General features: G+C 35.1%; 2 protein-coding genes across 2 annotated transcripts; both read right to left on the minus strand.

Moving 5' to 3' along the window:
- Positions 1-736: 736 nt before the first annotated feature.
- Positions 737-2,855, minus strand: LOC143594702 (uncharacterized). Its single transcript, XM_077073945.1, has 2 exons — positions 2,270-2,855; positions 737-801 (listed from the first exon to the last, which is right to left on the minus strand). The coding sequence occupies exons 1-2, from the start codon at positions 2,853-2,855 to the stop codon at positions 737-739; spliced, it is 651 nt and encodes a 216-aa protein (XP_076930060.1).
- Positions 2,856-2,927: 72 nt separating this feature from the next.
- LOC143594703 (uncharacterized) lies at positions 2,928-3,809 on the minus strand. The gene has a single exon (XM_077073946.1). It carries the CDS (start codon positions 3,807-3,809, stop codon positions 2,928-2,930), a length of 882 nt encoding a protein of 293 aa, XP_076930061.1.
- Positions 3,810-17,049: the final 13,240 nt, after the last annotated feature.

A 17,049-nucleotide genomic window follows, 5' to 3' on the forward strand; every position in this document is an offset into this window, starting at 1 on the left:
TACGTCCTTATTTATCTACAAACATGGAAACCAAATGGCGTATCTTCTATTGTACGTTGATGACATAATCTTAACCGCCTCCAATGACGCGTTGTTGAACCGGATCATCAAGTCTCTGTCATCAGAATTTAGAATGTCTGATCTTGGCTCTTTACACCATTTCCTTGGCATTACTGTTGAGAAAAAGAATAAAGGTTTATTTCTATCCCAAGCCACATATGCTATGGAAATTTTAGAAAGGGCAGAAATGTCAAATTGTAAACCTATTAGCACACCAGTTGAAGTTGGATCTAAGTTAAGTGCTACTAGTGGTCCATCCGTTACTGATCCGTCAACGTATCGGAGCCTTGCCGGAGCCCTACAATACCTCACATTCACTCGACCCGATCTCGCGTACGCAATTCAACAAATATGTCTCTTCATGCATGATCCTAGGGAACCGCATCTTCAATTACTCAAACGTATACTCCGCTACGTTAAAGGTACCTTACATCTCGGACTTCAAATTTCACCATCAAAGTCCATGAAGCTTACCGCCTATTCCGATGCGGATTGGGGTGGTTGTCCCGACTCTCGTCGGTTAACGTATGGCTATTGTGTATTCCTTGGAAACAACCTAATCTCATGATCTTCAAAGCGCCAACCGACCATCTCCCGATCAAGCGCCGAGGCAGAATATAGAGGAGTGGCTAACACAGTGGCTGAAACAAGTTGGGTCAGAAACCTTTTGCTCGAACTACATACGCCCGTACGTGATGCAACGATTGTTTACTGCGATAACATTTCTGCCGTGTACCTTACCTAAAACCCCGTGCAAAATCAAAGGACTAAACACGTTGAACTTGACATCCACTTTGTCCGAGACAAGGTTAGAATCAGAGATGTACGTGTGTTGCATATTCTCGCCGACTACTAATATGCGGATATCTTTACCAAGGGCCTACCGAAGCAATTAATCACCCGCTTTCGATCCAGTTTACGCCTTCGGTCAACTACGGCTCACACTGCGGGGGAGTGTTAACCGTTAATATATCTATATATTATTGGTTTGTTATATTTTGTATTTATTGTAAATTATCCAATAGTTTGTTATTAGTTTGTTAGGCGACCTATATTCCCTCTTGACTTGTACTATATTTAGAGAAGATTGGGTAGAATAATACTCACCAAACTTTCATAGTCTAATAGAAAGTGCCTGGAGCTTTAATTTGCAATTAATATATAAGCGTCTCATGAGAGAGAAAGAGGGATATGAAAGGGCATATGCATTATAATGTAATACTAGTAGAGTACCCGCGCGATGCTGCGGGGGCGACATTTTACAACAACATGCTCGTTTATGTTGCTTCATAAATGAAATTCTGATATATTATAACATAGTACATGAGTTAGCTTTGTTATTCATATAATATTTTTACAAAACATTATTATATAATTATTTTTATTTTACATTTATTACAGTTAAGTTGGTAGCGTCAATGTGGTATATATATTTCCTAAGAATTTATTAAGAAAATTTACGTTAATGCATTGATTAAGAAAATATTGAAAATACACATATTTAAGTTATGAATTGCATAATGTTTTAATTTGTACAAATGATTATTGAGTCAAAGTATATAATACTTAATAGGATTATGATATATATGATTTATTTGAACCAATTGTCATGCAGACACCCATTGTTTATTGAGGGATAAGATAAATAACATCAACATGTATTCAAAAAAATTTAAGAATATAAAAACCAAAGGCACAAAACAAATAAAAAGGAATATCTTTACATTTTGATAGATCATTCTTCGTGTAGCACTTCCCGATAGACAACATTTGAGGTGTACACTCCGTCTCTTTCGAAACTTTAGCGGGATGAACTAACACCTTTATATTTTCGCATGATATCCCTCTAGACAACGCCACATAAAGTTGCCCATGTGAAAATATAGAATCCGGTAAATAAACACCAATGTGTGGAATTTTTGACCTTGAGGTTTATTTATTGTCATCGAAAAGCAAAGACAAAAGGGAAACTGCTTTCTTGTATGTTCGAATGGGAACTTGTCGTCTTCAGAAAGACTTAGAGGGATTCTTATCAAAAATACTCTCTCCCCACTATGTCGCCCGGCAGCTATTTCCGCGTCAATAGTATTATGGTGGAAACCTTTGCATATCAATCTTGTGCCATTACATAGACCACGTGAAGGATCCATATTCCGTAATAATATTATTGGACATCCAATTTTTAATCGAAGTTTATGAGGTGGCAAACCACTGACATTTAGTGCATTTAAGAACTCGATTGGATAGAGGTGGTGCTTATCGTCCTCGACTTCGTCAAAACTATTATAAACATGTTCCTCCTTCTGAAAATTGTCCAAAATTTGATCGTTAATCTCATCAACACTCTCATTCCTTGTGGATAATATTTCTCTAGATGCTATATAATCTGAAGTGCAAACGTTGTTTTCGATTGATGGAAAGATTGCATTGAACAATTCCTTTATAGAATTTTCTTTGGTAGTGAATGGAATTGTCATGTTATCAGGGATGCGGATAAAGTTTCCTTCGATAGCTTCTTCAGATCCATCACTGACTCTTAAAAGAAAATCAGAAAACCATGAATCATTTAATGCTCTCATATTTATGGTCAACCGCATCTTTTTAGTAACGGACCATAGAGGAGACATTCGAAAACTTGAGTCTACAATTTGTGCTCGAGTGCCACGTTGAACAACCGGCAACACCTGTCTGAAATCACCTCCCATAACCATTATCTTTCCACCAAATGGGAGTCTAACGCCAATGATGTCTTGCAATGTGCGATCGACTGCCTCTATCGCCTGTCGTTTGGCCATAGATGCTTCATCCCATATTATTAGTTTGGCTAACCTAATTAGTTCAGCGGTCCCACCTTGATGGTTGATCTTTCACATCGAATTATTATTAAGATTGATGGGTATTTTGAACCTGGAGTGAGTTGTTCTACCTCCTGGCATATTATTAGCTGCAACACCTGATGAAGCTATTGCAAGAGCAATAATACCACATGAACGAACTTGAGCAAGCAAGGCTTTGTACACAAATGTTTTCCGTGTTCCACCTGGACCATCTATAAAGAACAAACCCGGACGATCATTATCCACACGTGTCATGATCTCATCATACACGATTTTTTGGTCAAAACTAAGTGAATCTCTGGCAGATAAGTGTTCAGGTTCCACAACTATCTTGTACTCATCTTGTACCTCACGATGCATTGCATATTGCAACTTAACATCTTTTGTAATCTTCGGAAGATCAAATTGATTTATATTTGTACCCATAGATTGTAAAAAACCCCTAATGTTAGCTAGAATCATATCTTGAACTCGATGAATATATACACAATGTAACCGATGATATTCAGACAGTGAATGAAAGTGGTCATTCCATAACTTGCGAACATCTCCAGGTTTACAAAAAATCCATATTGTTGCGAATAACCCTCTAAGAGCTTTAGGAAATTGAAATAGAGAGGCTTCTGTGAGACATTGTGATAAACAATCATCGTTCTCCATTAGGCCTATCTCAAGGGCTGCTCTTCGAAATGTCGGACACTTTACACCATTAACTGTGCAAAGATCTTCAAAAGAGGTAGGCCCTTTGACATTTGACAAAAGTAGGCGTAAGTAGTATCTTTCTCCTTCAGCTAGATTAGCTGAAACAAGACGACCTCTTTGTGGCTTTAATACACGACGATTCCAACGACGTGATCCTGCATTCCATGTGAACTGTTTTGGAAAATCTTTATACAAGTATTTCCTTTCCATTTAATTCAATCTATTTGTCTCAAAAAATGCTGTCAGCATGGTTTTCTTATCTCTTTCCCAATCAACAACTTCAGACATTATATCATCATCTCTAAACCTGACCATCTGCTTATTAGGTAGATGAACTTGCAACGTCAATAGAGCGGGAATGATTTGAGAAAGGGGGAAGGAAAAAATACGCCACATAGCCTCCGGGGGAGATACGTAACATGCATCTTGAAATCTCTTGATCTCATTAATAACAACCTCCTATTCATCTGGATCGATTTGAATAACCTGTTTGTCATGTCCTTTGTAAACATATTTGAACATATACTTCACAGATTTGTACTTGAGCAAGCCTCGACATTCATGTGGCAGTTGAACATCATCAAAAGCATTGGGTTATACGGGACAACCCATCTGTTATCAAGAAATTCTCCCCGTACGTCCACCATTATTCCATTGTTTATTCTTCGATATAATGGATATGCATCCTCTCCTTGTGTTGTTTGGTCATTAAATTGTCTTGGATAGCAGAAACGATAGGATTTTGGGTTCCCTTGCATACAAGGGCAGTCTGGTCGTAAATTTCCGCAAGGACCATGCATCATGTGCTTGACAACAAGATTATGCATTATAGGATGTATTCACGCATCAGGAATTTCAGCACACACGAACTTATCATAATGGTCTGGATTATTAATTTTGTCTTGCGGTTACATGATAAGGAGGAAATGTGCATGTGGCAAACCATGTTTTTGAAACTCGATAACATAAACGTATGCCTTAACTTCTCCGAGGAGATGTTTTTTCAAGAGTTGTTCCTTAAGATCCTCAAGTTTAGCACGAAAAACTCTTGAAACAAGATCTGGACGATCTTGTGCGATTTGACCAGGTTTTAAGTTATCACATATCTCAGGCCATTGAGGATTACACGTCATCGTAATGAATAAATCAGGCTTATCGTCATCTTGTACTAAAGTCATAGCATCTAGAAACCGACGTCGCATGTCGCGAGGCCCTCAGATGAAACTTGCTGGCAACACTGATATAATGCTAAATATTTATGTTTCCCGTGTATATTTTAATTAATATTTTAATAGTTTTTGTTCATTTTTAGTCGAGATTTGTATACTACTAACGTTTTTATGTTTCGTAGGTTCCGGGGTTTGATCGTGATGAAAAAGGGCGAAAAACGAGCTAAAACGAGCCGAAACGGAGATCCGGAACGCATCAGGAAGGAACCGGACAGAGAACCGGTCAGACCGGGCCGGTCTGACCGCCCCCCATAGAAGAGCACGCTGCGCCGCGCCTAGGGGAAAGGCAAAAAGGCCTAGGCGCGGCGCCTAGGCACAACTGGGCTATAAATAAGTTCGTTTTTGGTTATTGTCGGGCCTGGTTTTCGCTATTTAAACACCTTTAACTTAAACCTGAAAAAAACCCTGAAGCAGCCAGCCGATTTTGGAGTTCTTGGAAGGATATTTTCGAGTTCGTTGGTGATTTTGAAGGCGAGAGAACATCCTGTGAAGAGCTACACGTTCACGTTCGAGTTTACGGGTTTTATCATCTTCGATTCCCCGTTTCTTATAATTTAACCATGTTTTCGTTATTATTTGTTTTGTGTGATTTAGACTTTATGATGCTAGGCTAAATTCCATAGACTGCCTAGGTCGTGATGAACCTTAGTTCGGTTTGATTTTTATTTGGATTTTCGTTTCGTTATGGATATTATGTTCTAAGTAAACGGTTGAGTTTTATTTAGTTGATGTGTATAATTGCTTGGTTTTGTTTACTTGAATTTATTGTTTCACATTGCCCTTGTTGATTGTTTCATAGGATAGGGTTTTGTTAGGTCATTTACTGTGTGTTCTTGACTAGTTGATGATCGATATCGATTAAGATCATAGAAACAATAAAATCAATTAAACAAATAAAAGTGAGCTGCTAGTCTAAAAATCTGTAAAGTGATAGGCTATTAATAGATCTTTGCTTGTCGGGATTGCTAGATTTAGTTCTTCGTAAGGAGTCCGTCTAGATTTAATTGTCAGCTTAGTCTATTAAATTAATTGGGTTTGCTTTGCTATCTTTTGAATTCTGCGCTGTAAGGTAGGTTTTCGTCATAAAAGATACTTAGACATAAGCGATTAAATAACCGTAAGGAAGTTTAATATAAAACTGGTGAGTCTTAAAACTTGTTAGAAATCCATAGGCATCTTCTTGAAGTTCAAGGGTCCTGTTCGGGTTTTCTGTCAAGGGTCTATTTTATGATCCCGGTTCCATAACTTGCGTTTTTTCCATTTAAATTAATAGCCGTAACTTTGGGGATTCCGGCCTGGGTAGTTAATCTAATCATCTAAATTAATCCAAGTTTTCTAAATCGTTTATTAGTTAAAATTAATTAGGGTTTAAGTTTTATTAGTTAATTAACAAGTAATGATTATGTTTTATTATTATTATTATAATAATTAGGTTTAGGATTTATTATTATATTAATTAGTTTATTAATAGTTTAATAGTTAAGTAATCATTAGTTAATTATTATTAGAGTTTAATAATTAGTTTAAATCCCCCTCAAATATTATAATTAAATAGTCGTGTCAGTTAGTCGAGTCTAATTAGTTAATTTACGTAATTTAAAGAGTCTCGTGGGTTCGATATCCGGACTTACTTAGCTGTACTAGAGTCGACCGGTTCACTTGCCGGTTAGTAGTTTTAGTTAAGTTAAGAGGATTTATTACTTAGTGTCTAGATTAGTATAATTTTAGTTATTTTTTATTTGACTACTTCAAGCACATCAAACATGATCCATTGTCCGACTCTATTCGGACGAACCTCACCAGCGTGAACACAATCCACAATACTTTGGTACAAATCAGCTCTTATCTTATCCTAGTTTCGTTCAGAAAATTGTAAGCGTGACGTCTCAAGCTTTATATAAACATCTACACCAAACTGTTGTAGCAATCTACCACCAAAAAGAAGTACATTTTTAGCTGACCGAATTTGGAACTTGTAACAGTAATACTCTCGCATAGCTACAGTTGTTATACTACCTTGTCTGTTAGCATCTGAATAGATTAGAAAAGGAAATAATTAATTAATTACACGTTAGGGTACTATTTATGATATTCACTTTGAAAACAGAGTTAGATTATTGGTACCTTCTGTCTCTTCATCGATGTTGTCGTGATCATTGAGGACTTCACTGATTAATACACATTGGCGTGGTATGTTAGGATGCCAAACCGACTCACCATTAGGGAAAAATAGAGGATAAGATAATGGATCATAACAACCATAGTACGGCTGAATATTTTGACTATATTTAGACCTGTCGTACACAACAATGCTTCTTTTGTATGCAGTGATATTGTCATTCCCTTCAACCCAAATACCTGCAACCTACATAATGTTGTATTATAAATAAGTAAAAAGGTTATTATAAGTTTATTTTAAATACATGAAATAATATAATGTTAACCTCGGATGTGGTTGGTCGGTTGTACACCCTTTGGTCAAGCTCCACTGAAGCATTCAAAATGACGTTGTTGTTGTCAAGAGGTCCAAGTTCAGCAAGACGTCGAAATGTCTTGACATATGGGTTTGTAGAAAGAACACGTGTCAAGATCTTCGTAATATCTCGATCAAGATTTGGCCATTGGAGTCTATGATTTAACTCGGTACAGGATCATAAAAATACAATTGTGAGTACCGAGGTGTTCCATCCCTCGAAACCAACTGGTCGACTTTGTGATATATTCCTTTATGTGCACGATACGTATATACACCGTCTCTCATATTTGCCAATGTACGATCCAGTGTCACACCCATTGAGGCGAAAGAAAAATTCGTGTTATAAGAACGTATGTTTTTCCTAAATATTTCTCCAATTTAATCTTGCGACGTGAAAAGTTGGTATAATTCAATGGGAATTTCTGAATTTGCTAATTTTGTTTTCCCACTCATACAACAAAACGTAGGGAATTCAAATTTAAATCGTTTCGCTCCACAATGAGGGCCTAGACTCCGTTCTTTTAAGATGAGATGCTTTCTCGGAATACCATCATAAACAAAATTATATGGATCTTGTTCTATGTTCTCATCTCGGATGGATGGTTGATCATCGGTTGGTGTTTGTGTAGAAGGACCAACATTTGATAGACGATTTCTATTCACTCTACGTCTATCATAATATCGTATATTGCGCTGTCTCCATTTTTCAGCCGAAGTACTCGACACAGTTTCATGTCTCATTTGAGTGCCATTACATTGTAAAGTTCCTAACGGAATCCTCTCTAGTAATCTATTACCCATTAAAGATAATAACGATTCTCTTTGACTGGCATCGCCATTACAAACTTTAGATGCTTTGATATTCTCTATACGTGAAGCATAATATTGCTTATTATACTCCTTTCGTTTTGCGGCAGAAGTAGATGCAATTGAGGTAGACACATCATTCCGGTCTTGATTTCATTCTAAACTTAACAATACCATTCACAATTCATCACGAACCTCTACGTCATATTATTTATTTGCTAGTTACCTTGATTTCATTTTTATAACAACAACAACAACAATAATTTGTACTACATAGAAAAGACTTTATGTAAAGCATGCATGACATTCAAATAAAAGCACATAGACGACATAATAGAGTTTCCAAAGAATGAAAAAGTAAATTAGACCGGAAAATACATCAAGTCAAACATTGTAACAAATGCATGATAGAAGTGCACGAGACTAAAATCCGGGAGAAACTATAGTCGCAGTATAGATTGCACCGTGGTTGAATTGACTACATTTATAATCGAGCTCATCGAACCTCAAATCAACTTCAAGCAATTGTCCCCACTCCGTCATCACAAGACACGGGCCACTTAAATTGTAATACGTGATAGAGGTAATAAGTGGAAATCTAATAGACACTTTATGACTATAAGATAACAACTTTATCCATACATCGTTATGTAACTTCCACAAACTTACAGTCCCGTACTCTATAAATCCAGGACTAACAAGCATATGGAGCTCGGATTTTATATCGGTTAAAACACCCAAATTTCCATAACCATAGACATCCGGAAAGCGTAATTCTGAAAATTCCATCGTGTTTACGTCAAACGAAGTATCATTTTTTGACCCAAATGCCAGTATTGGGCAACTGTGAAGTATAAACCATCACCACATAAAGTTCCCGGAGACCAATTGAAGGTTTCATGATGGTACGCACGCTTTTTTAGGAAGTGCACGGTCCTCCATGAGCTTAATCGCATTGAATAGACATAAATGGTCAAAGTACCAGTTTACGTTTTATGTGTACAATGTGGTAATCTGATGAAAAGTCAACACAAAAGCCGATTGCATCACTGTCATATTTATAGAATCCTTGTGAATTGGAGTTAGACAATTGTTAATAGATTCCAAACAAAAAACTCCCATGTGTTTATTAGGCAAACACATAACATGCCATCTAAACTTGCTAAAAATAACAAATTTTCCGGACGAGCATTAAACAGGATGCTAATGTTGGTAGCCAAGTAATAGTTCGCGACTTATAATTCAACGAACGAGCCTTGCACGATCATGGGCCTGCCTCGAGGATATTCTGATCACCCGATGCCCGCATCTAATCACAGTGAGCCTTTAGAAACATCGGCGTTGATATGAAATCTAACCATTCCTTACAGATGGTCTTGCATTGGGCTACAATGTAACATCCCGTTTTTCTAGTTTCGGTTAATAAATAAAAATATGAGTTAATATGAGTCGGGCTAGTGTTGGGTAAATGGGTACGGGTTATGGACTTGGGCTATGAAGGAAAGGAGGAAAAGACCATGGGCTTAAGCCCATGATCCATAATTATATAAGTATTAATTACCAAGTAATTCTCATTTACACATATTCCATACACCACCAAAACACATACTTAGCTCTCTCTCATCTTGCTCTCTCTCTCTAGCCGAAAACACCAAAGAAAACCGATCCCGATCCAAGGTAATGATAGTATTATGTTATATGAGCTTAAACCCGTTAGATATGGTCACGAAACGACGAGCCGACACCGTTAAACTGTTTAAGTCACGAGATCCGGGTGGAATCGGGTATAAACCAAACCTAATATGAGCTTAAGGGTCACCCTAGCTCAGATCTGGATTGAACGGGGTGAAAAACGGTGAAAAACGAGTCAAAACTCGTTTTTCCGGAAAAATCGCGTTTTTCCGGCGACGACGCCGGAAAGTGGTACGAGGTTAAGAGATGTCAGAGAATGTTCTGACATTCTCTAACCTAACTTTAGTTCGTTAACAGAGAATTAGTGAACTAGAGGTGATTCGTTAGTTGATTCGTCTAAAGGAGCATAACGAACTAGGTTTAGTTCGTATCCAATTCGTTAAGGGAAAAGATGACGAATTACCCTTGATTCGTTATAGCCATTCGTTAAAGGAGATAATTAGAAGGTCCAATTTGTTACAGAGGGGTCATTTGTTATAGGGTTCAATTCGTTACAAGGACTAGTTCGTTAAGAACCAAGTAACGAGCCAGACCATGTTGAGATAGCGAACCAGAATAACGAATAAGCTAATGAACTAGATCATGGAAGATAACGAATTAGTTAACGAATCAGGCTTAATTCGTCAGGGCAATGAGTTAGCGAATTAGAAAATAATTTAAAATCCTAATGGAAAATGTGTTAAGACAGTTAATGAAAATAAAATTTTTCCAAGCTGACTTGGCAGCTTAACCCTAGACAGGGGCTCTGCCCCTAGAACCCCGCTGCCAGGGGCGCTGCCCCCGGACCCCCGTTCATTGAGGTTTACAACTAAACTAGAAATACATTATGGAAAGTGATAGTAATTAATACGCGCAATTGTTATACAGTTAGCCGTGCACAACTAAAGAAAGGGATTACCATTAACGGTGAACGTAACCGCATTCAGTTGAGTTTCTAGACCCACTTCCTTGTTATGTTTTCGGGGCTGTGTGCATACTCGATGTGATAGTTAATACACTTACCTTAAGTGGTAAGTGTATGCCTTGTATGATTTATGTATGATGACTGCTTGACGGCATGTGAACGATATTCGGATATTGCATGTACCGCCAGGTGGTAGTTAAAGATATGATTACTTTATGTATGCCATGTATGATTTGTATGTTGTTTATGTATATCTTAAACGTGAATGAAAGCTTGTCGGTGCGTGAACGATCTTCGGATATTGCATGCACTGCCAGGGAACGGTTCGATGATACGATTGTGAGTATGATGGATGAATGATGTAAGTACGTATGAAACTTACAGATATACATATGATAAGGTAGGGCGTAATAATAGGATGGAGGGTGACCGCACCCTAATAATATCCTAGGATGGAGGGTGACCGGACCCTAATAATATCTGAGGATGGAGGGTGACCGGGCCCTACTAATATCCGAGGTATGTAGGGCGAAATGCTCTTTATAATGTAAGGTTAGTTATGAATATATGCATATGGATGGATGACGCACAGGTTATTTATGTAATGTGTACCTTCGGGTGTATATTTAAGTATGTGGATGTATTGTATGTCGTCTGATTAACTAGAACTCACTCAGCAAAGCTGATTTTTAGTATGCATGCAGGTTAACAGATTGAGACAGCTAGTTTGAGCATGACACGTGGCAAGATTGAATAGGTTGACATCTGAAGATTTGTCATGATGTTTTGATACTATGTTTTAGTTATGTTTTGAAAAGACAAGTTATGAATATTTGTAATGAATGGTTGACTATTATTATTATTCCGCGAAAGTTTTAATTAACTATGATATTAAGAACTGTGTTTATGAGTAAATCCAATGTCCAAAGTGAGGCACCGGTAACGGGCCTTACAAGTAACATTTGAAGGGACTTTTGCAATAATCCCTAACTTTAATACCATAACCGGAAGAGACGATATCATTTTGATCTAAACAATGTAGTTTGGAAAAATACAAATTATGTTTAGTTTAACATGAAAAATGTATTATATATAAAAATAACAAAAAATATATTTAGTAAATACAAAAACCAAAAAGAGTTTTCTTGTGTATATAAATAATATAAATTTGGTTGTTTCTGACTAAATAAATGAAATTGATTTTCTAATTTACGAGTCACATTAGTGAATACTACAAATTTAATATATGGACGTAATTAAAACACAATTAGTTATAATATGTGTAAATAAATGAATAATACCTTAATCATATGTATAATTTACAATATAGATTAGGAGGCGCTAACTAAATCACATAATATAATCCAAAGTAATTGGACAACTTTTGTACTTCTAACTGATGAAAGAACGAAAATACGATAAATCTTTGAAATTTGAAAATAAAAAAAGAAATAAATACTTAAATGTAGGTTTTTCTAAATCAATTTGATTAATATCAATAATAGATAATATAAATTACCTACTTAATTTAGTTAATTAACACTAAGCTTATTACGATGTATTATTTCTTGGTTTTGGAAATAAAAATATTTTATTAATTTTGTTAACTAAAATAAATAAGGTAATTTTCAAATTCAAATCAAACTAAAAAGTTAAATTTGTAATTTATCTACACTGAAAAGGGATTCCTTTTCCCCAAACCACTTTAATCTTCTTCTCAAACCCTTGTTCTAACTAAAGAAAACTCAACGTCCACAGGGTCACATCGAACAATATTCCAAACAAATCAGACGTGCAGCCGTTCGGCGTCTTTTGGCCACCACTTAATCGACGACGATCAAACACCCACAACCATGGTGAAATCCCCAATTTGATTCCTTTTTAATTGTGTATATTTTTTTAATTTAGTTTTTATTTATTCTTGATGTTTTGGGGTTTTGATGATTAAAAAGTTGATAGTTATTAGTGTTTGATGTTTTCATCACTTATAGTGAAACTGTTTATGTGATTAGTATTGATAAAATAGGGATGACAATGAGTCGGGTTTGGGACGGGTCTAGGTATTCCCACACCCGGACCCGATTATAAAGACCCGTCCCAGACCCGTCGGGTATTTATCGGGTAATTACCCGTCGGGTTTTGGGGATACCCACCGGGTTTCGGGTTTTTATCGGGTTTTGAGAAAACACAAATATGGATTCTGTAATTGCTACCGAGTGAAGAAGATGATTTCGAGTCGTCCTGACATGTACGTGAGAAACAAAAGGTCGCTGGGTTATAGAAACAATAACAAGACGAAGTGGGATTTGTAAATGCAATTCACTAATTTATTATATGTTGGCAGGAAGTAATGATGTTATTAGAGACGAGCTGTTTTGATGTTCCAACTTCCAACTCTAATAATATAACTAATAATGTCGCTAGCAAAGTTCTATAAATTGAAAACAGAAACTACAGTACAGTACACCCCCCCACCCCATGTTCAATTTCCAAATTTCATATTATCTTACAGAACAATTGATTAATACATTTAGAAATTAATATATATATATATATATATATAGGGTAAGGTTAATGTAAAAAACAATATTTTTGTGAGAAGAATAAGAATAGATCTAGGCCCTTGGATCTATGATCTAGTGGTTGAGATTGGTAGTTTCTAAATAATTGTATTGTTTCCTATTTACATGGTATAATGTCATATTTAGGTGGTTTGTTTTATTTTAAAGCTCTTCTCTCACTTCTCACAAAACAATTGTTTTTTATTTGAACTCTTTTATATATATACATACATACATACATACATACATACATACATATATATATATATATCGGGTATATAATCGGGCAAATGGGTCATTGTTATCGGGTAATCGGGTATATTATAAATCCCAAACCCACGAAAAATTTCATAACTAATCCCAAATCCGTCCCAAACCCTAATGGGACGGGTATTACCCGTCCCTATTATGTCGCGTATCGGTTTCATTGCCATCCCTTTGTTAATGTGGTTACTTAGTTGTTAATTGTTATTAATTGAATAGGCACAAGACAAGATTACATTTTGGTCAGTTGTTTAAGTACCTAAGGATGCTTAAGAGAAACAAAAGAAAGATAGCGAAGCCAATCATTGTACGGAAGTTAGTGTAAGTGATTTTCTATTTACATATTTTTATGGTCAATTGTTTTATATTGGTGTGTGAGATTAGTAAAATTAGGTTATTGTGCAGGCTAGCGGAAAGATCACAAATACAAAACTTGCAAAAAAAATTGCAGTTTCGATGGAACTTCAAAAGGTAGTGGTGTTTTGTATTTAGTGTAAACTTTCAAACGTAAATTGTATTTCTTAATCTTGAAGTTTTGTGTGTTTTCTACCAAACGTTTAAATGCAGATTAGTTAATGTTATAGGCTGACTAAATTGCATTACATTATTATTACACAAAGGGATATATGCACATAAAAGACACTTACAAAATTACACTTTACGTGGTGGGTCTCTTGTTTATTGTTATGTTCCGTTTTGAAGAAACTTATTCTTGATATCTGTTCCGATAATCAATTTGACTATGTTTAAACGGGTATTATGGATATGTGAATAATATTGGTTACTAATTTTGAACTTATATAGGTGAAGATTCAGAAAATGAGATAAAGATTTGAGGAGAAAATGATAAACAAGATGCCAGGTGTTAAAAAAAAACTGAGAGTGGCATCCCAATATGAGCAATATGCAACTTTAGATGAAAGGCGTTCAATGACTAAAATTTGCAGCCGCCACATATCAGAAACACTACACTACACTACTGGTAAGCTTGTTTTATAAATTACTGTTTTTGTTGTCTTTTTGTGTGTATACTGCCTTATTACATTTAGTTTGAAAAAAAAGTTTCATTAACTATAAAATGACAACCCTATAAAAAAATATTTAATAAATAATCTATCAAACTGTGTGAAACATATAAACATGTATAAGTAACAACTTAAACATATAAAACACATACCAAACTAAAACATATAACACACAATAATGTAGCATATATTTTTTTTAGAATGTATACAGGCGGTAAGAACAATCATAAAACAAATAAAGCACATACCTTTCGAGTAATTTTGAGAGTAGATACAAAATTCTTCTAGCATTCAATTCACGGAGACACCTTAAAATAATCTGAGAATGTAATCACAAAAAAAAACATATAAGGAATCGTATAAGTAAAATACTAAAAGAGTCTAAACATTACATACCTACGAAGGGAAAAGCTTTGCTGAAACTGTTGAAATGGAGTGATAGTTCAGATTTTGAGTGTTAAAGCACATATTTAGAAACCCACGTTAGTAACTGTTAACACATATGAGATTTAATTTAATTTAATTTTTAAAATTCAAGTAACAAACATAAGTTATCTTTTTAACTTTTTTATAATAAATATATCTTTACTATATGTCAAATTTGGTTTTCATTATTGTAGATAATGTTTTTTTATTGAGTAACTTATAAATGTAACATTGTTTTTGTGTAATGTATTTAATAGTCATAAAAGGTGAGTAATAAACATAAGAAAATCGTTTATTAAATAACTTTATTATAAAAATATTATTAAAAACTGAATATAATAAAAACATTGTCACAATTAAAAACATAAAATAGATTAACTTACGTCTAAACTCTAAATTAATAGGTAAACGCTTTTTAACATGTTGCACAACATGCAACCATGATCTCATAACCTCTTATCATTGTTGCTTGAAAATAGGAGATAGTTTAAAGATATAATTTGATTTTTTTTGTTTATAACCTTTTATTTAATTTATTAACTTCACATGAATGATATTAAAAACAAAGGATTTGTTAAATGTTAAGCATGATTGTATACATGTACATATATAGGAAGTTGAATAACAAGCTAAAACGGGTTAGGGGCAAAACAAGTAGGACTTATGATAGGACCTTTTTTTCCGTTTCGTAAATAATAAATCGCTTACAAAAACAAGTTATTTGAATATAATAATATAACTTCTTTTGAACAAACATGACTTAAGACATTTTGAATATTTGACTACGCTTCAGGTGACATTTGACCCGTTTCATAATTTAGGTGTTTTGTATTTATGTCATGTTTGACTCATTTCAATAATTTTATATTTTCTCATCCTTTAATAAAAACTTTTAACAAAATGACTCTTTTCATAAACTAAAAAGACTCTAACTTTGAAGTTTGAACCAATTAAAAGTATTAAAATAAATAAATCAAAAACCCAAAAATAACGCAAAATGAAAAAAATTTCAATAAACGATTTGTGTTGTACATATGCATTTAAAAAGTTTTAGAGGTTAGGAAGAATTCAGTTTCGGTTCTACTATTAATAAAAATTCCATTTAAGTTATATATTTTTAGCTAATTTGGTATAAATAACATAAATATTATTGTATTTTCTATTTTTCACCCCCTTAAACCCAAAATCAAAATAAATTTTAAAATGAAAAAATAAACAGAAGAGAGAGATAGTTATCCTTGTTTCAGGATATCAGCAAGGGTCTTCAATCCATTTAAACCATGCAAAAATTAAAAACGAGTTTTATCAAAGGCTTTGGTAAATAGATCGGCTTTCTGAAAATCAGTATGTACTTTCTCAAGGTCGATTAATTTCTTTTCAAAGCAATCCCGTATGAAATGATATCGAATTTCGATATGTTTCGTTATAGAATGTTGTACGGGATTCTTTGTTATACTTATGGCGGCAGAGTTATTAATTAAAATGAGAGTAGTAAGAAACTTCAAACCGTAGTCGCGTAGATGTTGAATCCACAAAACCTGGGAACAACAACTCGAGGCTGCAACATATTCTGCCTCAGCGGTTAAAGTAGAGACCGTCGTCTGCTTTTTACACTGCTAGGAAACAAGCCGGTTTTTTAAGAATTGACACCCTACCGTGGTTGATTTGAAGTTGATCTTGCAACCTCCGTAGTCCGAGTCTGAAAATGCAGTAAGGTCAAAGTTATCGTCCTTGGGGTACCATAACCCGATGTCTGGATTTTCCATCAGATACTGAAGAATTTGCTTGACCGCAGCTAGATGAGTCACTCATGGACTTGCTTGAAACCTAGCACAAAGACAAACAACAAACATAATGTCGGGGCGAGAAGCCGTTAGATACATTAAAGATCCGATCATAGCACGATAGAGGGTAGGATCAACGGTATCCTCCAATTCATCCGGTGATAAATTGTGACCCAAGGGGAGAGGAGTCGAAGGGATTTTTCCGGCAGATATCTTGAATCGGCTCAAGACATCGTTCACATATTTGGTCTGGTGAATAAAGATTCCTTTCGCAGACTGGTG

The sequence above is a fragment of the Bidens hawaiensis genome, unplaced genomic scaffold (assembly GCF_021521415.1).
Source record: "Bidens hawaiensis isolate Kalapana, Puna unplaced genomic scaffold, B.hawaiensis_p1.1 tig00044079_1, whole genome shotgun sequence".
NCBI lineage: Eukaryota > Viridiplantae > Streptophyta > Magnoliopsida > Asterales > Asteraceae > Bidens > Bidens hawaiensis.

What these genes read in the sequence shown, in the direction of transcription:
- LOC143594702 (XM_077073945.1), bottom strand. Translation starts at nt 2,855, where the DNA reads ATGGCCAAACGACAGGCGATAGAGGCAGTCGATCGCACATTGCAAGAC. An exon ending in AAATGCACTAAATGTCAGTG is followed by an intron (nt 802 to 2,269) that starts GTTTGCCACCTC and finishes ACGGGGTTTTAG; the next exon opens with GTAAGGTACACGGCAGAAAT.
- LOC143594703 (XM_077073946.1), bottom strand. Translation starts at nt 3,809, where the DNA reads ATGGAAAGGAAATACTTGTATAAAGATTTTCCAAAACAGTTCACATGG.